Source organism: Pseudophryne corroboree, chromosome 1 (genome assembly GCF_028390025.1).
Source record: "Pseudophryne corroboree isolate aPseCor3 chromosome 1, aPseCor3.hap2, whole genome shotgun sequence".
In the NCBI taxonomy this organism is placed as follows: domain Eukaryota; kingdom Metazoa; phylum Chordata; class Amphibia; order Anura; family Myobatrachidae; genus Pseudophryne; species Pseudophryne corroboree.
In genome coordinates, this window is record NC_086444.1 from 383,793,561 (window position 1) to 383,819,909 (window position 26,349).

At 46.6% G+C, this 26,349-nt stretch overlaps 1 protein-coding gene across 1 annotated transcript in view; it reads right to left on the bottom strand.

Moving 5' to 3' along the window:
- Nucleotides 1-1,469: 1,469 nt before the first annotated feature.
- LRRC74B (leucine rich repeat containing 74B) overlaps nucleotides 1,470-26,349 on the bottom strand; it is a 130,277-nt gene continuing 105,397 nt past the window's right edge. Inside the window, exons 11-13 of the mRNA XM_063913199.1 lie at nucleotides 22,328-22,456; nucleotides 19,140-19,225; nucleotides 1,470-1,803 (exon numbers count right to left, since the gene is read on the bottom strand). Of these exons, the coding sequence (XP_063769269.1) occupies nucleotides 1,776-1,803; nucleotides 19,140-19,225; nucleotides 22,328-22,456 (243 nt within the window). The 3' untranslated portion in view covers nucleotides 1,470-1,775. The remainder of the gene's footprint in view (nucleotides 1,804-19,139; nucleotides 19,226-22,327; nucleotides 22,457-26,349) is intronic.

Sequence of the window (26,349 nt, forward strand, 5' to 3'; positions counted from 1 at the left end):
TATTAAGGCAAATCAGGTTGCCATTTTAAATATGAATGTTAACTCGGCAAAATGTTGTCACTTGAAAAAACCCACTTTCAAACTGGTAAAAAGTAGAAAGCTAAACAGAAGTACACTGTCCGTATAAAAGCTTTGCCTATTTGTTTTATCAGTTTGTAGGTAACTAAAATTCCAGTCCAAAAAACTTCTTGAGAAAAAAAATCTTCTAAAATAAATTCCCATTGCCAATATTTCTAGGTGTCAACTTCCATGCAGATAGTGTTATTATTCAGAAGCAACAATTGAAACTGGTGGTTAAAATGGAAAACGAACTATAACTACTGCCACCGCTATTAGTATCATGTATGAGCTGCTCATTTTGTAGCTTCCTGTAGGACTGTGCAAACCGATGCATTGGGGCCAAGATTATTCTCCTTGTTCCTGAGGATATTGGGCCTGATTCCTGTTTGTAAGTAAAGCAAACAAGCAAGCAACAGGGCAAAACCATGTTGCTCTGCAGGTGGGGCAGATGTAACATGTAGAGAGATTGCAGTGTAAAAATAAAGCTATCTAACATTTATGGGCTAAATGTAAAAGTAGCCAATGTTTACCCTGAACAGAATAAATATAAATGGATTTTCTCCGCTTGCATGGCAACACGGTTTGTTCTAGCCACAGAGGGGGTCATTCCGAGTTGATCGTAGCTGTACTCAATTTAGCACAGCTACGATCATCTTCCCTGACATGCGGGAGGACGCCCAGCACAGGGCTAGTCCACCCCCCGCATGTCAGTCCGCCCCCCCCCCCCCCTCGCAGAAGTGCAAAGGCATCGCACAGCGGCGATGCCTTTGCACTTCAAGAGTAGCTCCCGGCCAGCGCAGCTTTAGCGTGCTGGCCGGGAGCTACTCATCACTCCCCGGCCCGCAGCGGCTGCGTATGACGTCACGCAGCCGCTGCGGCCCGCCCCCCGTTCGGTCCGGCCATGCCTGCGTTGGCCGGACCGCACCCACGAAACGGCAGCCAAACGCCGCCGTTCCGCCCCCTCCCGCCCAGCAATCGCCTCTGCCTGTCAATCAGGCAGAGGCGATCGCATCCCTGCTACGGCCTTCGGCCGTCTGCCATGCGCCTGCGGGACCCGTTCGCTCTGCTGCATTAAAAAGCAGCGAGCGAACGGGTCAGAATGACCCCCAAAGTTACTTGCTTTTTTGGCTTTACTTGGAAATATAAATCAGGCCCATTAACAATAACTGTATATAACATCCAAGCATGCGTTCACAGGCACACTAATTATTGGCCAGTGTGCACTGTAGTTAGAGGCAAAGAGATTTTCTTGGTGATGAAAATGAACATTGCGTGTGTATAGTTAGTTCATCATGAGACCGTTGCACATTCCATTAAAAATTTCATTTTAAAATAGTCTCTTAGCTCTGGATTGCACATATCACACAAAGAACATATTCACAACCCTTTCAAGCAGTAACTGGAAGATGTTTTTGTGATCTCTAACAAAGTAACATTTTTATTACTTTCATATAATATTTTAAATATTGCTGTATGGGATAGTTGTCACATAAACCGATGGCACAGTGTACAGTAACCACTGATGAATGTTTACATTTCCTACAAAACAATTGTAACGTAACAATATTTTAAGCAACAATTAATACGTCTGAAGGTTCTACCTAACCTAAATCAAAATAAAGCATTAAAAGCTAAAACATTACAGGTAGACATTGCGTCTCTCGGTAATATTAGTTCTTTGGAAGAATAGTTCAGATTCATTATAACGGTCCAGATTAAGAAGATAAGGCTTTCTGAAGTACACTGTAACAAGAAAAAAGGAAATATTTGCAATCATTAAGTACAAAACAAAATAATTCTAGAAACACTACGAGGGGGTTATTTATCAAAGTATGGGGAGGGATAAAGGTGAGAGACATAAAGCACTAACCAATCAGCTTCATTTTATAGGCTGTGTTTGAAAATTGACAGTTAAGAGCTGATTGGTTAGTGCTTTATTTCTCTCAGCTTTATCTGTCTCCATGCTTTGATGAATACGTCCTCTATATATTACGAGGAATAGTTACAACACACAATGCAAACATTTAAATCGTTACACACAATATTAAAAATATTTAATGTATACTATGTAAAAACAAATCACAATATCTACAAATAATCACAGAGCAGTTGTGTAGTACATATACAAACACACACATGCTGTACGCACAGCATACCTATACTATCACTGGTCAGCGGGTCCCCAAGAGAGACTTTGTTTCCACCAGACACAAAATACATCAATGTGTTAAGAACAGATTGGGATGAAACATTCACCACCAGTTAGTGTGACAGAGGTGTGTCTATGTTCCCCTCTACTGTATATAAGGAGCTAGCAGGGATAGTACAGAATAAGGGGAGGCTTCTTAGAGGACTGTGGCGCCAATAAAAAAGTATTTGTGACTAGACTGTACTGGGGCTACGCAGTCATATAGAGGGCTCAGGGCCTAATTCATAGATATGCAAATCCATTCACAGCTGAGAATTGTATGCAGTGGCAGTGTGAGAATATGCAAATATTTCTGCCATTTGAATGTGTATTAAGACGTCCACTGGCGGCTTCGCAAATCCCAGCAGCTACGTACGATGACACAGCATCCAACACAAGCCCTCATTCCGAGTTGTTCGCTCGCTAGCTGCTTTTAGCAGCATTGCACACGCTAGGCCGCCGCCCTCTGGGAGTGTATCTTAGCATAGCAGAAGTGCGAACGAAAGGATAGCAGAACTGCTACTAAATAATTCCCTGCAGTTTCTGAGTAGCTCCAGTTCCTGGTTTGACGTCACAAACACGCCCTGCGTTCGGCCAGCCACTCCCCCGTTTCTCCAGCCACTCCTGCGTTTTTACCTGGCACGCCTGCATTTTTTAGCACACTCCCTGAAAACGGCCAGTTTCCGCCCAGAAACACCCACTTCCTGTCAATCACACTACGATCACTCGAGCGATGAAAAAATGTCGCTCAAGTTGTGTAAATCTACTAAGTTTTGTGTTAAATTACTTAGCGCATGCGCGCTGCGTACCATGTGCATGCGCATTTTCCACCTAATCGCTGCGTTGTAAAAAACGGCAACGAGCGAACAACTCGGAATGACCACCACAGAGCGGTATCTCACTGAAGTTCTGAGAAGCCATAAGGTCACACAGCATGGCAGCAGGAAGTAAAACACCGGAGACATTGCAGCTGCGTATAGGATCGCAGTAGCAGCCTGCAATCCCATGAGTGCAACAAGTCTGCTTTTTTGCTGCAAGTCTCCAATACTTTCCACAAACGGTTCCTGACTGTCCGTTACTTTGCAAATAACACTCTGTGACTGTTATTGCACATGTGCAGTGTAACTTTATCTCATACTTGCCTACCTGACCCTCTCCATGAGGGAGAAAATGCTCTGTTCCTGGACTTTCCTGGGAATGTATGATTGCCATCACCTGTGGTGAGCTAGTTAATTGATAAGAAAGGTGTTTCACCACAGGTGATGGCAATCATACATTACCAGGAAAGTCCAGGAACAGAGCATTTTCTCCCTCATGGAGAGGGTCAGGTAGGCAAGTATGCCTGCACTCTCCTTGGCAGCTTCATTCACCTTAATCATACTTGCCTACCTGACCCTCTCCATGAGGGAGAAAATGCTCTGTTCCTGGACTTTCCTGGTAATGTATGATTGCCATCACCTGTGGTGAAACACCTTTCTTATCAATTAACTAGCTCACCACAAGTGATGGCAATCAAACATTACCAGGAAAGTCCAGGAACAGAGCATTTTCTCCCTCATGGAGAGGGTCAGGTAGGCAAGTATGCTTTATCTCCATAGTGAGCACAGGGAGGATGATGGCTACAGCCTGGAAATGAGAGTCTGGGCACCAAATAGTTCATTTTAATTTCCCAGCAGCCCAGGGCTCTCTCTCCCCTCTACCCCACCTCCAGTTCCAGGCCAGCCAGCTAGGTTTGACACTAACCTGATTTAATTGTCTTGTGCTTATCTTGTGACTTACTTCTGCTACTTCTCCTGCAGGTCACAACATCCGATTCCTGCTTTGTTGAGCTGTTTGACTAAAAAGTCTGCTCAGCATACAGTAAAAGCAGCAACACCTTCAGTTTGAGCATGAAACCATGTTACTAACTGCTGAATCTCCCTCCAGGCTAATTATGCACCTGAAAGTTATTCTGTGTGTGTTTGCAGATTCCTGATGCAGTCGTTTTATCAGTCTTATTAGTAGGACGAAACCTAAACTGCAGAGATCATGTGGGTGCATTTGCCCTCACTCCATTAGAGCCTACCGCTGCCCATGGTGCACTCCAGATTTCCCATGTTGGTCTATGTCTAGTGACTCTCCAAGCACCAAGGGGAGACTAGTCTGCAGCCACATGATGCCCATACCAATCCCTGATCAGCCAGGGGTATAAAGGGACATCCTTGAGAGACAAATGCAATATTGGGGGTCATTCTCACCCGATCGCACGCTGCAGTTTATCGCAGCGGTGCGATTGGGTCAGAACTGCTCATGCGCTGTTGCCGCAGTGCGCTGGCGCATGCCTGATGGCCGAAGGCCGTCGGGCCACAACGATCGCCTCTGCCTGATTGACAGGCAGAGGCGGTCGCTGGGTGGAAGGGGTGGAACGGAGGCGTTTGGCCGCCGTTCCGTGGGCGCGGTCCGGCCAACGCAGGCGTGGCCGGACCGAACGGGGGGCGTGCCGCAGCGGCTGTGTGACGTCACGCAGCCGCTGCGGGTTGGGGAGCCATGAGTAGCTCCCGGCCAGCACGCTAAAGCTGCGCTGGTCGGGAGCTACTCTTGAAGTGCAAAGGCATCGCTGCTGTGCAATACTTTTGCACTTCTGCGGGGGGGGGGGGGTGGCGGCACTGACATGCGGGGTGGGATAGCCCTGTGCTGGGCGTCCCCCCGCATGTCAGTGTGAATGATCGGAGCTGTGCTAAATTTAGCACAGCTACGATCATCTCGGAATGACCCCCATTGTCTGTAGCCTTGCTAAGACTTCTGCATTGCGCTCCTGAAAATTATCTTGTCAGTGTTAATCACCATCTTGCTGCACTACTAGCTTCTTCAATCTGGTTCCATCCCAGTATCTCCTGCATTCTGGTTCCATCCAAATGTCTCCTGAATTCTGGTAACATTCCAGTGTCTCCTGCATTCCGGTTCCATCCTGGTGTTTCCTGCATTCCTGTTCCAGTTCAATCCTGATGTAACCTGCATTCTGGTTCTATCCTGGTGTCAAGCTACCAGCTCTCCAGTTACTACTTATGCTGGTTAAAATTCCGGTGTCTAGCTACCATCTATAGTGCTGAAACACACTACCCGGCTTTTGCCGGCCGGGAAAAAGCCGGACGGCTTTTTCCCGTGCCGGCATTGTAGTTAACAGTGTGAGGGCTAGGGTCCCTTCACACTGCACGGCCCCGGCCCGGCTGCCGGGTTGCAGCCGGGTCTCACCACTGGAAGGTCCGGCGGCCGCCGGGCCGTCTTTGGAGCCAGTAAACCATGTGTGTGAAGGGGAGCTTTCACACACAACGGTTTTTTCGGAAGCCGTGTCTGATGCTGCGCATGCGCACAGCATCACCCACGGCTCAAAGCCGTCCTGTGTGAGCGACTCTGCCGGTTTCTCCCGGATGGCAAAAAGCCGGACAAAGTTTGTCCGGCTTTTTGCCATCCGGGAAAAACCGGAGTGTGTGTTACAGCCCATACAGTACCAGTTACTCCAGTTCAACCCTGGTTTCCAGCTACCAGCTGTCCAATTACCAGCTACCAGCCACCCCAATTCATACTAGCTCCAGTGTTGCCCTGTGTTCTATACTTTTAGGACATTCACATCTGTTAACGTGCTAGTAGTTCTAGTTTCACTATGTTACACCGGGATCCGGTCCGGAGCCCAATGGTTGGAATCCTGGCTGTTGAAATACTGATGCTGGAATCCCAACACTGCTCAGAATGCCGACACTGGCATCCTGAATTAGATTGCAATCCTAGCGCTGGCATCCCGTCAAGTCACTGTCAGGCCGCCGGAGAGGTAAGCAAAGGGGATGGGGGGAGTAGGTTTAGGCTGCAGGGAGGAAGTTAGGGTTAGGCTGCAAGAATGGCGGTTAGGTTTAGGCACCCATGGGGAGGGTTAGGCTGGGGGGGGGGGTAGATTTAGGCACCACCGGGAGGGTTAGGCTGCCAGGAGGAGAGCTAGGTTTAGGCTGCAGTAAGTGAGGGTTAGGGGGTGTGGGGTAGCATGCCAATTCTAAACATCGGGATGCCGCGGTCGATATTTTGACTGCCAGCAATTCAACCCGAACCTGTTACATCAACCCCGCTCCGATATATGTGGAAGAACTACATTAGACTTTCCAGCTTCCGCCAACTCCATTCCTGTCAAAACCCTTAGACTAGTTTAACAGCCAAACACATTTGTGACAAAGTGAGAAAGCGCATGGCAAGGAGCGAGGGAGAAGAAAGACCAGCACACACACAACATACACACAGGCAAGGTGCGTAGAGAATCAGTATAGCAGAAAGTAACTCCTGCAAGCCAGGTGCACAACCCTGTGCCCTCTATGGAGTAGAAGAAAAAGATTTAAAGAAGACCATAAATCTTCTTTTTTTCTTCCAAAGGCACAGAGAGAATGATGGGATGTCCTAAAGCTGTCCACCTATGGGAGTGGATGCTCCTAGCTGCTCTAAGAACATGTTGCCCAAATGCCACATTGGCAGAAGCAAAGGTATCAAACACAAAGAAACAGATGGAAGTATGGGCAGACGACCACATGGTAGCTTAACAAAGCTGCTCCGCAGAAGCCCCATACTGAGCTATCCACAAGGCTCACACTGACTGGGTGGAATGAGCAGTCACCACGGCAGGAAAATCCTCTGCAGTGGAGACACCTCGCCAAAGTCAGTTTAGAAGCTGGCCAGCCCCCCTTGTGAAGATCATACATGGCAAACAGAGAATCAGACCTGCAGAAAACTCTGGTCCTGTCCACAAAAATCCGGAGAGCCCTCACTAAATACAAAAAGGCTTCCACCGAGTCCGGAACACTGAATGACTGTACCACAATCTCCTGGATGAGTGGATGATGTGGACCAACACACAACCTGAATAGGTAAATTAAGCAAGACTACAGAACGGCTTGTGCCGAATGTGAGATCAAAATGGTGGAACAACGAGACAAGGCACTCAAGTCAGGCACCTGCTTGACCAATGCTATGGCAAGTAGGAAGACAGTCCTCCACTTAAGCCAATGAAAGTCTACTGGATCCAAAGTCCTCAAAAGAACAGACCAGGGGCCCGATGAACCAAAGATAGTTTCCAGGGAACCACTGGAGGAACAAACAGTAGCTGAATTTGGAGGACACCCTGAAAAAAAAATCAGGTAAGAGTAAAAAAAGGGTCAATACATTGGGTAAGAGTAAAATCTATCTCTGGAAGAGAACAGGCAGGGTTGAAACCTGTACCCTTAAGGAAGAGAGCCAGAGGCCCAAATACAGACCCATCTGTAGAATGGAAAGGACTCATGAAATTACGTTGGCCAAGCCCCACTCAAATACATCCACCAAACGATGTGAGAATTCTAGCCGAAGAAAGCTTCTGGACATTAAGCATGGTGCAAACGACCCATCTGGAAAACTCCTTCACTCTCAGGATGGATGTCTCAAGAGATGCACGACAGATCCAGATGGAAGCATGGGCCCTGAGATATCAGATCTGGCCATAGAAGCAGATGCAGTAGAGCGTTAATGGAGAGGCCCAGAAAAACCACATACCACACCTGCTGTGGCCAATCCAGAGCCAACAGGATCAGTGTGTCTCCTCCAATTTCAACTTGCAGAGGACCTGCTGGGTCATCAATATTGGAGGAAAGACGTATATGCATGAGAACACCCACATCACCATCAAAGCATCCACCAGGAGAACCCCAGGATCCCTGTACAGACCCATGTCTTGGCAGCTGGTAGTCGTGTCAAGATGCCATCATAGAAATGTCTGGTAGGCACCAATGATGGACGAGAAGATGGAAGACGTCTGGACATAGATCTCACTCGCCCAAGTGATTGCCCTGGTAGTCTAGGAAGTCTGCTCCCCAAATCTGCACTGATGACCACTGACTGAGGTGATGCTTTGCCCAGTAGAGAATGCGGCTAACCTCTTGCACGGTTCCTCGACTGCGAGTATACAGACCTTGTCCGACTGCACCTTGACCGGATGACCCTGGAGAAAAGGTGGTGCTAGGCAAAGCGCTCTGTACACTGCTCTGAGCTCCAGGACATTGGTGGATAGACTGCTCTCCTGAGCCCTCCGCTGACCCTGGAACAACTAATAACGAGTCACCACCCCCCAGCCCCGGAGATTTGCAACGATGGCAAGACAGTCCTAGATCCAAAAAGGATGTCTCCTGTTCCAGTGGGACCGCTCAAGAATGATTGTCTGGGCCCTGAAGTGTAGATGGGATCTGTTCTGGCTAGACAGAATCTCCAGCTGAATGGGGGTGAAACTTGGGGTACTCCACCATATCAAAGGTAGAGACCAGAGAAGAATCTACCTGCAAGAGTGGACGACACCGGACAGTGACTCAAGAATGCATGAATCCTGGAGTGTAGGGTTGGAATCTTATCTGCAGGAAAGAAGACCTGTTGAACCCTGGAGACCAGTAAATCTCCTAAATGTAGCATAATCTGTGAAGACATCAAGGTGGATTTCCAACAATTGGCTATACACCCATGTGACCTTAAAAGATCTACCATTAGACGGATGTGATCTATCATGATATCTGGAAATTGGGCTAGGTTATCCTGATTAGCAGAATATGGACACTTCTGTCGAAGACACTCTGCCCTGTTCGCCATAACCCTCCTGAAAACACAAGGAGCTGAGAACAAGTGAAATGGCAATGCCCAAGGCTGTAAGTGATGCTCCCACACCGCAAATCTGAGGAAGCGCTGGTGACTGACTCATATGGGAAATAGGCATCCTAGATGCATAGGTATGCCATAATGTCCCCTGGTTCCAGAGCCAGAAAAATTGTGAATACACTTCATCTGAAACTGGGAATACCCCAGTACCTGTTTAGCATTTAAAAGAGAAAAAAATAGGATTTTAGTTACCTACCGATAAATCCTTTTCTCATAGTCCGTAGAGGATGCTGGGGTTCCATTTAGTACCATGGGGTATAGATGGGTCCTTTGGGAGCCACTGGCACTTTAAGAGTTTAACAGTGTGGGCTGGCTCCTCCCTCTATGCCCTTCCTACCAGACTCAGTCTAGAAACTGTGCCCGAGGAGACGGACACACTTCGAGAGAAGGAAATACACAGATAGTGGTGAGAATCACACCAGCTCACACCGAATCGAAAAAACCATGCTGACCAGCATGCAACATGGAGAAATCATGCAAAACCGCATGAAACATGAAGAAACCATGCAAACCAGCAGGCAACATGAAGAAATCACGTCAACCAGGATGAAACATGAAGAAATCATGCGAACCATCATGCAACACAAATAAAAACATGTTATCTAGCATGAAACAGGAAGCAACCATGCGAATCCGCATATAACCTGAAGAAACCATGCCAACCATGCATGAAGGAGGAACAGCAACAGCTGAACCAATACTTAACCAAGTAGCAATGCAGAAAACGAAGCACTGGGCGGGCACCCAGCATCCTCTGCGGACTACGAGAAAAGGATTTACCGGTAGGTAATTAAAATCCTATTTTCTCTTCAGTCCTAGAGGATGCTGGGGTTCAATTTAATACCATGGGGATGTACCAAAGCTCCCAGTATGGGAGGGAGAGTGCTGAGGATCCTGCAGAACAGAGTGACCAAACTTTAGGTCCTCAGATGCCAAAGTATCGAACTTCAAGTATCGAAGTTCAGCAAACGTGTTTGACCCCGACCAAGCAGCTGGTCGGCAAAGCGAGACACCCCGGGCAGCTGCCCAGGAACAAATCACTGTACTAGTAGAGTGGGCCTTAACAGATCTTGGACACGGCAGGCTTGCCGTAGAATAAGCATGCTGGATTGTAAACCCGATCCAGCGAGCAAATGTCTGCTTAGAAGCAGGACACCCAACCGTTTGGGACCATAAAGGACATACAGAGCGTCCGACTACATGGAGACGAGAAGTCCACTTCACAAAAACTTTCAAAGCCCTCACAACATCCAAGGACTGTGAGGTAATTGAGGAGTCAGTAGCTACTGGCACCACAATAGGTTGGTGATATGAAAAACCGACACAACCCTTGGAAGAAATTGCAGACGCATTCTGAGCTCAGCTCCATTTTCATGGGAAAACAAGTAGAGGCTCTTTGTATGACAATGCCCCCAATTTCGACACACGTCGAGCATATGCCAATGCCAACAGTGTGACCACCTTCCAAGTAAGAAACTTGACGTCCACCTCCTGTAAAGGCTCGAGCCAATCCAACTGCAGGAACTGCAGCACCACATTAAGATCCCAAGGTGCTGTAGGAGGCACAAAGGGAGGCTGGATGTGCAGAATCCCTATCAAGAAAGTCTGAATCTCAAGGAGAGCAGCCAATCGTTTCTGGAAGAAAATGGACAAGGCCAAAATCTGGACCTTTATGGAGCCCAAGCGTAGGCCCACAACCACACCTACTTGCAGAAAGAGGAGAAACCGTCCTAGTTGAAACTCCACCGTAGGAAACTTCTTGGATCCACACCAAGACATGTACGTTTTCCAAATGCGATGGTAATGTTTAGACGTTACCTCCCTCCTAGGCTATATCAGGGTAGGAATGACTTTGTTCGGAATCCCCTTCTGAGCTAAGATCTGGCGTTCAACTTCCATGCCGTCAAACGTAGCCGTGGTAAGTCTTGATAAGCGAACGTCCCCTGTTGCAGAAGGTCCTTGCGAAGAGGAAGATGCTTTGGATCTTCCAGCAGTAACTCCAGAAGATCTGAGTACCAAGCACTTCCTGGCCAGTCCGGAGCAATGAGGATCACCTGAACTCTTGTTCTTTTTATTAGCTTGAGAATCCATGGGATGAGTGGAAGTGGAGGGAACACATACACTGACTGGGACACCCATGGAGTTACCAGGGCATCCACCGTCACTACTTGTGGGTCTCGTGACCTGGAACAGTGGGGGTCATACCGAGATGATCGTAGCTGTGCTAAACTTAGCACAGCTACGATCATTCACACTGACATGCGGGCTATCTCCGAGGCTTCTCATTCAGGTGAGAGGCCATCATGTCTATCTGAGGTACACCCCATCGGCTTGTTACCTTCTGCCAATACCTCCGGATGGAGGCTCCATTCACCTGGATGGAGATTGTGTCTGGTGAGGAAATCTGCTTTCCAGTTGTCCACTCCCGGAATGAAGACTGCTGACAGCGCCCGCGCATGCTTCTCTGCCCAGAGGAGGATTATTGTCACCTCTGACATTGCAGCCCTGCTCTTTGTTCCGCCCTGCCTGTTTATGTAGGACACCGCTGTGACATTGTCCGACTGAGCCTGAACGGCTTGATCTCGCAGAAGATGTGCCGCTTGTAGAAGGTCGTTGTACACGGCCTTCAGATCCAGAATTTTTATTGGAAGGAGAGATACCTGAACTAACCACTTTCCTTGGAAGTTTGCCCCCTGAGCAACTGCTTCCCAACCCCTGAGACTTGCATCTGTGGTTAGATGAATCCAATTCTGAATCCCGAACCTGCGGCCCCTGAGTAGGTGAAAAGTTTGCAGCCACCAGAGGAGTGAAATTCTGGTTTTCGGCAACAGGCGTATCCGCTGGAGCATGTGAAGATGAGATCCTGACCATAAGACCAGGAGATCCAGTGGGAAAGACCATGCAAGGAATCTTCCACACTGTCAAGCCTCTTAGTAGGCAACCATCTTCCCCAGAAGGCAAATGCACTGATGAACCGATACCCAGGTTGGCATCAGGACATCCAGGACCATTGATTGGATCACCAACGCTTTCTTCACCGGTAGAAATACCCTCTGCACTTTCGTGTTGAGAATCATCCCCAGGAAGGAACGCCTCCTTATCAGCTTCAAATGCGAAATTGGAATGAGAAAGAGTGACACTCCGTAACAACATCTCCCTGGAGGAAGTTGCCCAGATATGGAATTATGTCCACTCCTGGTTTGTGGAGCAGGGGTATAAAGGCCGCCATGGCACTTATGAACTTATGAACACCCCTGGTGTTGCGTAGAAGCCAAGCTCAGTGTTTGGAACTGGAAGTGACATAGGTGTAGTGAAACCCTAGATAGGCCTAGAGAGGCGGCCAGATTGGAATGTGAAGTGCGCACCCCTGGTATCCCGGGATACCAGAAATTTCTCAACATCTCGAGCAGAGGTCACCACTCTCAGACTCCATGCTGAATTGAACACCCACCAGTAGGGAATCAATGACCCCAGGTTTGAATAGTAACCCCTGTTACGTAAATGAGGTGGAACTGGAATAATGAGATTAGTTTGACAAATGATAAGATAGCTTCCAGCAGTAGTGCACTTTCTGCCTGAGAAGCTAGTAAGCCTGATTTGAATAATCTGTGAGGCGGGAATACTAGAAATTTTAGTCTGCACCCCTGGGCAACCCAACTGTTTCCAGGGGTCTAGGCAGTATATCGCCCAGATGTGTTACTGAATCTCTTTAGTCTCGCTCCCACCTGCCTGATCCCCAGGCAGTGAGGTCCACAGGCAAACCGAAGGGTTTGAAAAAGGCAGAATTTGAAATCCGTCCCTGGGAACCTGGCAGCGCAGGTTTTCTGGATGTCCCCAATGTCCTCTAAAGGCAGTGGAGGAATATGTGGAATCATGTTTAAAGGAATTGCAGTGTAGGTGTAGGATATAATTTCCTGGTCTGTGCAGCTGCGGAAGGAAGACATACCGACTTACCCGCAGTTGACATGGGATGCACGGGATACGTGATTATCCAACAGGGTCTTATCTGTGAAGGGAAGACCTGTCATACCTTATTCGGATTCTGTATCCGCAGTCCATTGTTGTAGCCACCGTCCCCTGCGTGTCAAAACTGCCATAGCAGTGGTCCCTGCATTATGCAGGTCAATCTCCTTCATGGCATCTCGCCGTGAAACCTGTATGTGACATAGAAACAAGCACAAGTCACTTCTACACATAGAATCTAAATCATCAAGTAAGAAGCCTGACCACGTTACAATAGCCCCAGAGATGTACGCAAAAGTGGGTCTCCGAGTCACACCTGCAGCAGTGTACAGAATTAGAGCTTAGTCTCAATAGGTGATCAGCCTTTATGGAGGTTGTACCAGGGACAGATAAGACAACCATATTTGACAATTTAGACACTCTAAAGGGATGTGGATGCTAACTCTGGGTGTACTTAGGTTTTCCAAAATAAGGAGTCTAACGCTCTACACAGTGGAAAGGCATTCATTATATACATATAATAATATTCCTCCTCCCTAATAGCCTCAAACATATATTGGCCCCCTCGTATATATGCATTATATGGGCAAGTGTACGCTTTCTAGGGTACGGAGATGGGGTGAGAGGCACAGCAGTGGGATTTGAAACCCCACTTTTCTCAAAACTGTGGCTTCTACCCAGTATGGTATATATTGGAAGTGATATATTCTTAAAGTACATCTTATGGAGGCCACCCCAGGGGGATCTGCCACCGAAGCCTGAGATGTGTACAGTTTTGAGCATGGTATAGACTCCCCAGGAGAAGATATGCATTCTGCAGTACAGGACAAAGTCCCTTAAACATTGTAAAGTGGATTACGCATACACAGGAAAATGTCAACAAAGTTTCTCCCCACCCCCCAGAATATCTTCAGAGAGTCACAGAGCACAATAAGCCAGCCACAGCTCACCCTTATAGGCTTTTATAAAGATAAAAACCCCTCTGACTAGCAAAACCTTAACCTTTTACCTCAGTGTAGTCATGTGGAGGACAGCGTTCCCTGTCAGCGTGTGTCTGCAGGGAGAAAATGGCGCTGGTTAGTGCTGGATCCGCTCTGAGGAGAAGCTCTGCCCCCTGTAATGGCGTGTCTTCCCGCACTAAGAGATTATACTGGCCTGAGGTAATTTTTGCAGCAAACAGTGGGTTAGACCTTGAAAGCTATGTTTGACCAGTGTAGGGTATCGCGCTGGCCCAGGACGCCCCTCACAGCGCCGTACACAGTGTGCCTCTGAGCTTTCCGGAGCGCAGCCTGTCAGAGCTGCGCTCCCACCCTTGTGCCGCCATTCCCGCCGGGGACCCGCTTACCGGGACTCCGGCGTCAGATTCACCACTCTTCTTTCTTCTGGCTCTGTTAGGGGCTGGCGGCATGCTGCGGAAGTGAGCGGACACCTCGGGCAGCTAACGATCATCACCCTCAGGAGCTCATTGTCCTGTCAGCAGAGATAGGGGCTATTAACCTCAAGGGTTGGATCACAGGCGTGCGCAGAGACTGACTGGCGGGTGCCGCTCCGGACTCCCCCCCCCCCCCCTCCACGGCATTATAGTGTTCTCTCACATCCCCTGTCCTGGATATAGACTGCTCACCTGGGCCAGGTGAGCGGACCAGGTGAGCAGTCTATATCCAGGACAGGGGAGGTGAGAGAACACTATAATGCCGTGGAGGGGGGGACGTCCGGAGCGGCACCCGCCAGTCAGTCTCTGCGCACGCCTATGGCTTGGACACTACTCCCCCCCTAAGTCCCACGAAGCAGGGAGACTGTTGCCAGCAGCCTGCCTGTAAAATAACAAACTCTAGAAAACAATAAAACGAAGAAAACTCCTAGGAGCTCCCCTAGCTGTGCCCGGCTCCTCTGGGCACATTTTCTAAACTGAGTCTGGTAGGAGAGGCATAGAGGGAGGAGCCAGCCCACAATTTGAAACTCTTAAAGTGCCAGTGGCTCCCAAAGGACCCGTCTATACCCCATGGTACTAAATGGAACCCCAGCATCCTCTAGGACGTAAGAGAAAACTGAGTATCTGCACACTCAAATCAATATATTGTGAGTGTATCACTGGCATACAACCACTTACTGAGCCCCTCTCAATATCAGGAATAGTTCATTATCAATGGAGGGGGTGCTGTCAACTACAGTGCATAATACAACTGACAAAATAGAGAAAAAGAAAGAATCTGTATTGTTGACGCGCGGGGAGAAAGGAAGTAATTTTATTCAATTAAAATATAGCTTTTAAAATTAATTTTTTTTAAATAATGTAATTTACATTTGTAAATTAATCCAAGACTACAGTGAAACATAGAGGTTAAAATTACAACCACTAATAAACATATGAGTAAAAGAAAATAAAGTATGTGATTTGAAGATTTAAAAATCGTGTCCACATGTTTTTAATCATGAAATGGTATATTATAATGGTGTTCAGTTATGTATCCACTTGGTCATTGTATGTAATACCATATAGTTGATTACGTAAATTATCCAATTATTCGTACTTGGAAACCCTGCTTCTAAATATCAACTGTTATGTTTGGGCTTATATTGATTTCACTTCGGTATATGTAGCAGTATCATCTCTCTACTACTCGTTGATAAGTACCCCAAAGGAAGGCTCCTTGTATTTAGGGGCTGCAAGCATAGGTTTTGTACCTGCAAATTTTTGAACCCTGAACTTCAGACATTGAATCTTGGATAATACTATCTTAATATTTCATATACATAGGGTCCGGGTCCAAACTATCTCAAATCCTCCACATAATTGTAATGTCATATCTAAAATAACTCGTACATATAACACTAACCTCACACTTTCTATTTGTTACCTTGTAGGAATACTCCTAATTGTTAGGCTAAAGGTGTGAGTTGGTGTAATTAGAGGATTGTAATAACTCCAACTTTATTAGTCAGAAATTTGTGTTTTGACATGCAGAGATATGACAATACTTGCTGTAACTATCCATATATAATGGACTTTTGGATCATGAAATGGACCATATGTAAATACATTCTATTATAAGTGTCGGTAGGGTTACCACTAGACCAAAGTGGATCTAAGATAAATCAATTAAGTCAAGACATACCATTTATTTATTCATTGCCAACTGTCAGTCAGATATTTTGAATATAATAAATTAATAATCAATAATTTTTCCATGCTACCTTCAAATAAGACAACAAAAATGATGTTACTTATTCTTGTTATTTGACAATATGTCTAATTCCAGATACAGTTCCCACCAATTAGCATGACAATATTATGCCCAGGCCACTGATTAAATATATTAGTTCACCATAATTATATAGGAGTGATTTACTAAATAAGTGTCATAGCTAATACACTTTTAACATTATAATTTTATATAGAATGCTGCTTTATAATCCTCTATTCGTTATTTCAGGATTTGCTTCTATAGTAGAGCTGCACTTCTGTTCATGGATATCGTAAGAGGATATTGTTACAGTGGGGCAGATGTATTAACCTGGAGAAGGCATAAGGAAGTGATAAACCAGTGATAAGTGCAAGGTAATAAACGCACCAGCCAATCAGCTCCAATATGTAAATTAACATTTAGGAGTTCATTGGCTGGTGCCTTTATCACCTTGCACTTATCACAGGTTTATCACTTCCTTATGTCGTCTCCAGGCTTAATACATCTGCCCCGTTGTATCTAATTTCATACAGCCACTATCAATGGCAGCTGTTCTCCTGTGTCTTATTAGACCATCTCTACAGCTTATTGATGTTGCAATAACGTTTATTACAATATAGCAGTATTAGTGTTGCTCTAGTCCTGTCCAGCTAGTCACACAATTGTTGCACATATTTAATACAGTGTATTGCATTCAACACCATTTAAATCAGCTGCAGTTGTTTTTTTCATATAGTGTTGTATCAGAGATTTTGATGGAATACTGGGCAAAATTGATACTACATTAAACTCTTTGTTCAATTAACCAGGAATAGTAAATAGATATAGTGCAGAGATTGTCTCCATAAGCAGCCTAATTAGTGCTGTGGATCCTACAGCTAAATATCGTGGCTGTTAACATCATATATCAATTTGTAAAGACTCCTCCCCGGAGGAGGACCACCCTGTCATGTGGCAGGCCTGTCAGCTGTCTAGTGGATCAATGTTGCTGACTTCAGGACCTAGATGTCCCTAGCGTTAGTACTGCACAGACATTTTTCTAAGGTAGCAGGACTGGATTAATACAAGCATCCGTGTGTTCTCCAATATCTGAAAACTATTTAGTCTGACAGTAAGGTGGTAAAAAAAAATAGTGCCATGCCTTCCCAGTCTGCAATCTTATGGCAGAGGCATGTAGATGACAGACTTATGACAGACAGTGTGTCATCATCATTACTAGCCATTGGCATGTTTGCTTATATCTTACTCTACAGTAAGATACTAGTAAACATCCAATGTATACCTTAACATTCTATTCAATCTGCATTTATAAATGTGTCTGTGACAGAAAAGTTAAATTATATCTTGTTCAAATGAAACAACTAAATGACCAGAGCCGGATTAAGGGGGGGAGGTCCCGGGGTACGTTTCCAAAAGGGCCCCCTGCCACACCACAGATCGGATCTTTCTTCAATCCGATCTGCGGTGCAGCGCTCACGAGCCCCGGCTCCCCGCTGCCCTGTCCCTCCTCCTCCTTCAGTACAGCGTCGCTCAGCTGCGCTGACTACAGCTCTAAGAAGAGTGCTCTAACAGCTGTAGTCAGGGCAGCTGAGCGACGGCTCAGCTGTCCAATTGCTGTCCGGCTCAGCAAGCCTGCGGCTCGGTCATTGGCGCGCCGCACACTGAACTGAAGGAGGAGGGATTCTTAGATAAATATATATATCCCATCTGGATACTTGCGTTATATGGTTCGAGACGCCTGGCTCAGCTTCGACGTTCCGCTACAGGTAGCAATTCCTGTGCTTGCATATGTTTTCCTGAATTATATGACTTGCATACACATTCACTTATAGGGGCAGATTCAATTAGCCACCATCTTGCATTGCACTTTTTTTTTATAATGAAATATGGTAGGCAGAGTGTTGGCTGATCTACAGGCTGCGTGCAGGATCTGCCTTTCGGAGTTAACATGCATAAACCACCAGGACCTCTTCTCCCATTTAGGATTAGTAGTTTTGTCACAAAGGAACTTGCATAAATCGCAAGTTAAGATGCATATTTTAAGAAAAAGGTATATAAAATTGAAGCTTAAGCATAACGATGTCTGACGCCACAGTATTGGATACACTGTGCGCCACATGTTACAGGATTTTTTTAATATGCAAGTTCCCTCAAAAAATGTTGGGTTCTCTATTTGAAATATTCAAGGAAATAGTACTTTCAATTGTGCAAAATTCGCACAAATATTTGCATAAAAGAAGCATAACACTAGCAAAAAAGTAGCATAATATTAGTGGAAAAGTAGCAAAGAGCATGCAGACCAGGGCCGGATTAACACATACTCTATATATATATATATATATATATATATAAAAGAATCCCTCCTCCTTCAGTGGACTAAAAAACTAATAAAAAATAAATAAATATATATATATTTTTTTTTATTAGTTGTTTAGTCCATGGGGGCCCCCTGCACTTTAGTACCCCAGGCCTCCCGGGGCCTTAATCCGGCTCTGTAAATGACTACAAATATTGCTGATGTTTGATGTATTGCTGATGTATTGTTGATTTGGAAGGCCCTGTAGACATAAAAATATAAAACAGGACGGGCCCTGCTCCAGAGAGCACTTACATTCTATTGGGAAAAGGACCAACTGAGACATGGAGCACCAATGAATCAGAAACCACCAATGTTATTTTATATTATTTGTTACTGTATATGTCCACCTCATCGGAATATGCAACAGGCCTACGGAGGCTCTCATTCAATCACCCCCACCCCCCCCACCCCAATCCTGATGGTCCGTTGATCTGCCACACATATCGCTTAAAATTATTTTAGCATACATTTGAAGAAGTAGGGGTGTTGGGCAATCAGGGGAGAGGGTGACATAGGAAAGGTTCCCATGACAGCGATTTAGAGATTGGGAATAAATTATGTGGTTGACAGTGGAGAAAGGGAGTCTGACGGGCCACTTACTATAGACAGAAGGTTTGGAGAACCACTACAGGAGAACCACAGCTTTGCTCAGTAGAACTTGAAGGATCCTTATCTCAAAAAAAGGATCATTACTTACCTGAAATCAATTGTGCCACATTTGTCTTTGTCCAGGAAATCTATTAGTTGCTGTATTTCCTCCTTGGACATCATGACACCAATGCTCTACAAGGGTAATACACATTCTTTTCATACAAATAAATAAGACTTACATTTAAATACATTTTAATAAGAAAAGTGCACTGGAATATGCTGGCGCTCCATACAGTAAGTAGTTCTTAATAATCATAAAAATAATAATTCCAGTTGTTACTCAAGCCTGAAATTAAATGTCCAGGAGAGATTCACAGAAAAATAAAATGTCAACGGTTTGAATAAATAGTGTGACTTTGCCCGCCCTTGCTAGTGGCATCATATTGACAGGACACAGGATTTTGCTTATAGGGTCTGTGTCATCGGACGCAGACTTCCTGGACCCGGCCAGTCTGAGTAAGCTTCAGCTTATGCATAATGACCGAGGTCTGCTCCATCATGAGTCATGACAGAGTGATCTGATGCTGTGTCCTCAGACGCAGCACTTGGATTGCTGATGCATGCAAGAGGCGGCTATCGCCTATGGATACCTCCTGCTGCATTTGCAGTTTATCTGTATGGTATTACACAGCCACTTCCCTGCGCTTTCCTGCTGCTGTACAATACCTTATAATCGGAGTCAGGCCCATAGAGCATTGTTGTGCTGTAACCTATAGCTACACATAAAATATCATCTTTTAGTGAAGTAAGGGGGGTACACACGGAGAGATCCGTGCTTAAAATCTAAGCAATCTGACTAGCAATATGCCCCCCAGCAATAGCAATGCGCGGCCCAGTGCATCACTATCGCCGGTGCTAGATTGGCTCAATCTAGTACATCGCTCATTTCACCACTGGGTGAAATGAGCAGCCCCCCCCTCCCCCCGCTCAGAACACATCGCGCTGTGCTGAGTGGGAGGAGAGATGTGTGCTGAGCGGTCTGTGACAGATCGCTCAGCACACATCTCTCCGAGTGTGTACTGGCCTGTAGTGTAGCATTATTGAAAACTGACACCAGATCAGTTGCTAAAGGGTATGCCACAGATTTGCAATTTGCTAGTAAATAAACCCTTAAGTACTGAAACTGGTTTTTACACATCTCTGAATTTCTTTTCCCTTTATCGAGATTTTAATTTGAAGATATTGTAAGTGAGATGTCGAAAAAGACGTTTAGCTAGTTGCTGCCTCATCTGCGTTTCATTATATAGTAGATGTGATCTGACGTTACTGACAACTAATGTTAGTGTAAAAAGAAGACAAATAAGGGGTTATTTATGTCTGCTCCGCACAAAGCTTAAGCCATTTTCTCTGTGTTTTGATGCCAATTGTACATCAAAAACTGCAAAAAAGAAAAAAACATTTTGCTTATGTGCACAAGATATCAGGGTGATGGATATATGTATTTCATTTCATATAGGAGTGCATTTGACACCACAATCTGCTTACATCAGTGTAACAGAAGCAGGGGCATCTTAACCAATAAGTCGGCCCTTGTGCAGTGGCGTCACAAGGCGAGTGCGGGGGGTGCGGCCAGCACCCGGGTGTGACACCAAATGTCAGCTCCTCCGCAGTGTCAGGAGCCAGGTGCTGCAGTGAGAAAGCCTCCTACAGCACCCGGCTCCTGTCATAGAAGAGGAGCTGACAGCGCACGGCGACTGTCTCAGGGGGAAGCCCAGCATCTCCGGAGATGCTGGGCATGTCCCCAGAGTGACGATTCCGTGATCCCTGCGAAGCCATGCCCCCTATGTGTAAGGCCATGACCCCTTTTTTGCCGCGAGCACGGCAGGAAATCAGGGGTGCGCACCGGGTGTCACCACACCCGGTGATGCCTCTGCCCTTGTGCACTACTTTTCTGTAGGCCCCCTCTGGCTCTCCCCCTGCATGGCACAGAAGAGCAGAGGCCAGGAGCACTGATGCTGCCTTCCCTTCCCTTAGATAAGAAGCAGAGTGATGGCTATAGACATTGGGGGTCATTCCGATTTTATCGCTCGCTAGCTACTTTTTGCAGCTGTGCAAACCCATAGTCGCCGCCCACTGGGGAGTGTATATTTGCTGTGCAAGGGTGCCATCGCATATGCAGCCGAGCGGTACAAAAATAGTTTGTGCAGTTTCTGAGTAGCTCTGGACTTACTCAGCCCTTGTGATCACTTCAGCCTGTCCGGTCCCAGAATTTACGTCAGTCACCCGCCCTGCAAACGATTGGACACGCCTGCATTTTTCCAACCACTCCCAGAAAACGGTCAGTTGCCACCCAAAAAAGCCCTCTTCCTGTCAATCTTCTTGCGATCGGCTGTGCGAATGGATTCTTCGTAAAATCCATCGCCAGCAATGATCTGCTTTGTACCCTACGATGCGCCTGCGCATTGCAGTGCATACACATGCGCAGTAGTGACCTGATCGCTGTGCTGCGAAAAACGGCAGTGTGTGATCAGGTCAGAATGACCCCCCTTGTGTCTGTAGGGGGCGTCAAAGGCATACTGGCCACTGGCACTGAGCCTGCATTTACATTTACACAGTCTGCAATTGAGCACAGTCAATCTATGGGCATGGCTTTTCTTACATAACATGGCACACTTCTTGTTTGTGAAGGCATCTCCTGAGAAGATAGAGCAGACATGCACCTTGATGGTAATCCATTCAAATGCACTGATGTAGTACCAAGGCATTTTGTGCTGTGTATTGAGAGTGTATTGAGCCTCATAATTCAAAACTGTCATTTTGCAGTGGATCTTTGGTATTATAATGGTATTTAGAAGACCAGCAATAGGACTTTAATAGTTTTTCATTCACATTGGTTTTTTTTTTGTTCAAACACGTTATACATTTAGTGTTTTCATTTTGTAACCTACAAGAAACAGCTTTAGGAAACAATCTATCTAATTGTTCTATTGTAATTTGTAACCTGTGATAACAAAGAGTATAATTTCCAGCCATATGACAGGTGGGATGTAGTTAATATCGACTGCGGGGAATGCCGACAGCTGTGCCAGTGCTATTCCCACACGTGGGTGTCCACAACACGCATAGAGTGGGAATAGAACCTGTGGCGAGCATAGCGAGCCCGCAAGGGGCTTACTAGCGCTCGCCCAGCTGCCGGCATTCTGACGGCCAGAATCCCGGTGTCGGTATACTGACCATCGGGATCCCAGCCGCCGGGATTCCATCCCCAACCCTGACAGGTAACTGGGAACTTGCCATTATATGCTGCTCAAAGTCTTCGTGAGTCATTGATGCACTTGTATCATCACTCTTGTTCCCAAACAATTCTGCCAGCTGCAGGCTATTTTCCTTTGCGTATTGTTTAACTTTGTGCAGTGGGTCTACCTGAGAAAAGTAAGCACACAGGTGATACATAAAACACTGAGGACACAACTACCCGGTAAGCTGCTAACTCTACTTAACCACTGTTACTGTTTCAGTCTGTTAATCATGTAACAGGAATAATAGGATTTTAATTACCTACCGGTAAATCCTTTTCTCGTAGTCCGTAGAGGATGCTGGGGTCCATTTTAGTACCATGGGGTATAGACGGGTCCACTAGGAACCATGGGCACTTTAAGAGATTAATAGTGTGGGCTGGCTCCTCCCTCTATGCCCCTCCTACCAGACTCAGTCTAGAAACTGTGCCCGAGGAGACGGACATACTTCAAGAGAAGGAAATACACAGATAGTGGTGAGATTCACACCAGCTCACACATACAACAAAAGGAAAGCCAAGCTAACCAACTCGGAACAATTCAGCAACGTCTGAACCAACAATACTGAACCAAGTAACAATGCAGGGATACTAAGCACTGGGCGGGCGCCCAGCATCCTCTACGGACTACGAGAAAAGGATTTACCGGTAGGTAATTAAAATCCTATGTTTTCTTACATCCTAGAGGATGCTGAGGTCCATTTTACTACCATGGGGATGTACCAAAGCTCCCAGTACGGGAGGGAGAGTGCTGAGGTACCTACAGAACTGATTGAACAAACATTAGGTCCCCAGAGATCAAACGTGTTCGACCCTGATGAAGTAGCTGCTCGGCAAAGCCGAGACACCCCGGGTAGCCGCCCAGGAAGAACCCACTTTACGAGTAGAGTGGGCCTTAACAGATTTTGGACATGGCAAGCCTGCCGTAGAATAGGCATGCTGGATAGTGAATCTGATCCAGCGAGAAATTGTCTGCTTAAAAGCAGGACACCCAACCTTGTTGGGATCATAAAGGACAAACATAGCGTCCGACTTCCTGCGACGAGAAGTTCTCTACACATATATTTTCAAAGCCCTCACAACATCCAAGGACTTTGAAGTAATTGAGGAGTCAGTAGCCACTGGCACCATAATAGGTTGGTTGATATGAAAGGCCGACACAACCTTTGGAAGAAATTGCTGACGCGTTCTGAGCTCAGCTCTATCTGCATGGAAAATCAAGTAGGGGCTTCTGCTTGAGAATGCCCCCAATTCTGACACACATCTAGCAGACACCAATGCCAACAGTGTGACCGCCTTCCAAGTAAGAAACTTGATGTCTACGTCCTGTAAAGGCTCAAACCAATCCGATTGCAGGAACTGCAGCACCCCATTTAGATCCCAAGGTGCCGTAGGAGGCACAAAGGGTGGTTGAAGGTGCAGAACCCCTCTCAAGAATGTCTGAACCTCAGGAATAGCAGCCAATTGCTTCTGGAAGAAAATGGACAAGGCCGAAATCTGGACCTTCATGGAACACAAACGTAGGCCCACATCCACATCTGCTTACAGAAAGGGGAGAAACCGTCCTAGTTGAAACTCCACTGTAGGAAACTTCTTGGATTCACACCAAGACACATACTATTTCCAAATCCGATGGTAATGTTTTGATGCTACTCCCTTCCTAGCCTGTATCAGGGTAGGAATGACCTTGGTCGGAATGCCCTTCCGAGCTAAGATCTGGCGTTCAACCTCCATGCCGTCAAACGTAGCCGCGGTAAGTCTTGATAGGCGAATGGCCCCTGTTGTAGAAGTTCCTCGCGGAGAGGAAGATGCCTTGGATCCTCCAGCAGTAATTCCAGAAGATCTGCGTACCAAGCTCTTCTTGGCCAGTCTGGAGCAATGAGGATCGCCTGAACTCTTGTTCTTTTTATGAGTTTGAGAATCCTTGGGATTAGTGGAAGTGGAGGGAACACACATACTGACTGGTACGTCCACGAAGTTACCAGTGCATCCACCGCCACTGCGTGTGGGTCTCTCAACCTGGAACAGTACCTCCGGCTTCTTGTTGAGGCGAGAGGCCATCATGTCTATCTGAGGTACACCCCATCGGCTTGTCACTTCTGCGAACACCTCCGGGTCGAGGGCCCATTCTCCTAGATGGAGATCGTGTCTGCTAAGGAAGTCCTCTTCACAGTTGTCCACTCCCGGAATGAAGACGGCTGACAGCGCCACCGTGTGCTTTTCTGCCCAGAGGAGGATTCTTGTTACCTCTGACATAGCTACTCTGCTCTTCATTCTGCCTATGTAGGACACCGCCGTTACATTGTCCGACTGAACATGAATTGCCTGATTGTGCCGCTTGTAGGAGGCCATTGTATATGGCCCGTAGTTCCAGAGTGTTTATTGGAAGGATGGATTCCAGACTTGACCACTTTCCTTGGAAGTTTTTCCCTTGGGTAACTGCTCCCCAACCTCTGAGACTTGCATCCGTGGTTATATGATCCAATTCTGAATCACGAACCTGCGGCCCTCGCTTAGGTGAGAAGTTTGCAGAGGAGTGAAATTCTGGCTTTCGGCGGCAGGCGTATCTGCTGTTGCATGTGAAGATGTGATCCCGACCATTTGTCTAGGAGATCTAGTTGGAAGAACCTTGCATGGAATCTTCCATACTGTAGAGCCTCGTAGGAGGCAACCATCTTCCCCAGAAGGCAAATGCACTGATGAACCGATACCTTGGCTGGCTTCAGGACATCCCGGACCATCGATTGGATCACCAACGCTTACTCCAGTGGTAGAAACACCCTCTGCACTTCCATGTCGAGTATCATCCCCAGGAAGGGCAGTCTCCTTGTCGCTTCCAAATGTGACTTTGGAAGGTTCAGGATCCACCCATGATCCTGGAGTAGTCGAGTAGAGAGAGCAATACTTTGCAACATCCTCTCCTTGGAAGATGCTTTTATCAGTAGATCATCCAGATATGGAATTATGTTTACTCCCTGTCTGCGGAGGAGTAACATCATCTCTGCCATGACCTTGGTGAACACCCTGGGTGCTGTGGAGAGGCCGAATGGCAGTACCTGGAACTGATAGTGACAGTCCAGTAGCGCAAATCTGAGATAAGCCTGGTGAGGCGGCCAGATCAGAACGTGAACGTAGGCATCCTTGATATCCAGGGATACTAGGAATTCCGCCTCCTCCAGACCTGAGACCACCGCTTTCAGAAACTATATCTTGAATTTGAATTCCCTCAAGTAGGGGTTCAATGATTTTAGGTTTAATATCGGCCTTATCGAACCGTCCGGTTTTGGTACCACAAACATGATTGAGTAATAACCCTTGTGTTGTAGGTGAGGTGGAACTGAAACAATGACATTTGTTTGAACCAATTTTTGAATGGCTTCCAGTAGGATAGCACTTTCTGTCAGCGAAGCTGGTAAACTTGATTTGAAGAATCTGTGAGGCGGGAGTTCTTGAAACTCTAGTCTGTATCCCTGGGCAACAATATCCTTTACCCAGGGGTCAAGGCATGATGACGCCCAAACGTGACTGAAAGCTTTTAGCCTCACTCCCACCTGTCCAACCTCCAGGCTGGTAGGTCCACCGTCATGCTGAAGATTTTGAGGAAACAGAACCTGGTTTTTGTTCCTGGGAACCTGTTTGTGCAGGTTTTCTGGACTTTCCCCGACCTCCTCTAAAGAAGGTGGGAGGGGGTTTGGATTTTAAAAATTTTGCGGTCCGAAAGGACTGCAGTGTAAGCGAAGGATAAGATTTCCTAGCCGGTGGTGCCGCTGAGGGAAGAAAGGTTGACTTACCCGCAGTTTCCGTGAAGATCCACGCATCCAATGCTTCCCCAAACAGAGCCTGAACTGTGAAGGGTAGGTTCTCCACACTTTTCTTGGATTCTGCATCCACAGTCCATTGACGTAGCCAGAGTCCTCTGCATGCTGAGACTGCTATGGAAGTAGCCCGAGCATTCAGCATGCCACGGTCCTTCATGGCCTCCACCATAAACCCTGCAGAATCCTGTATGTGACGCAAAAAC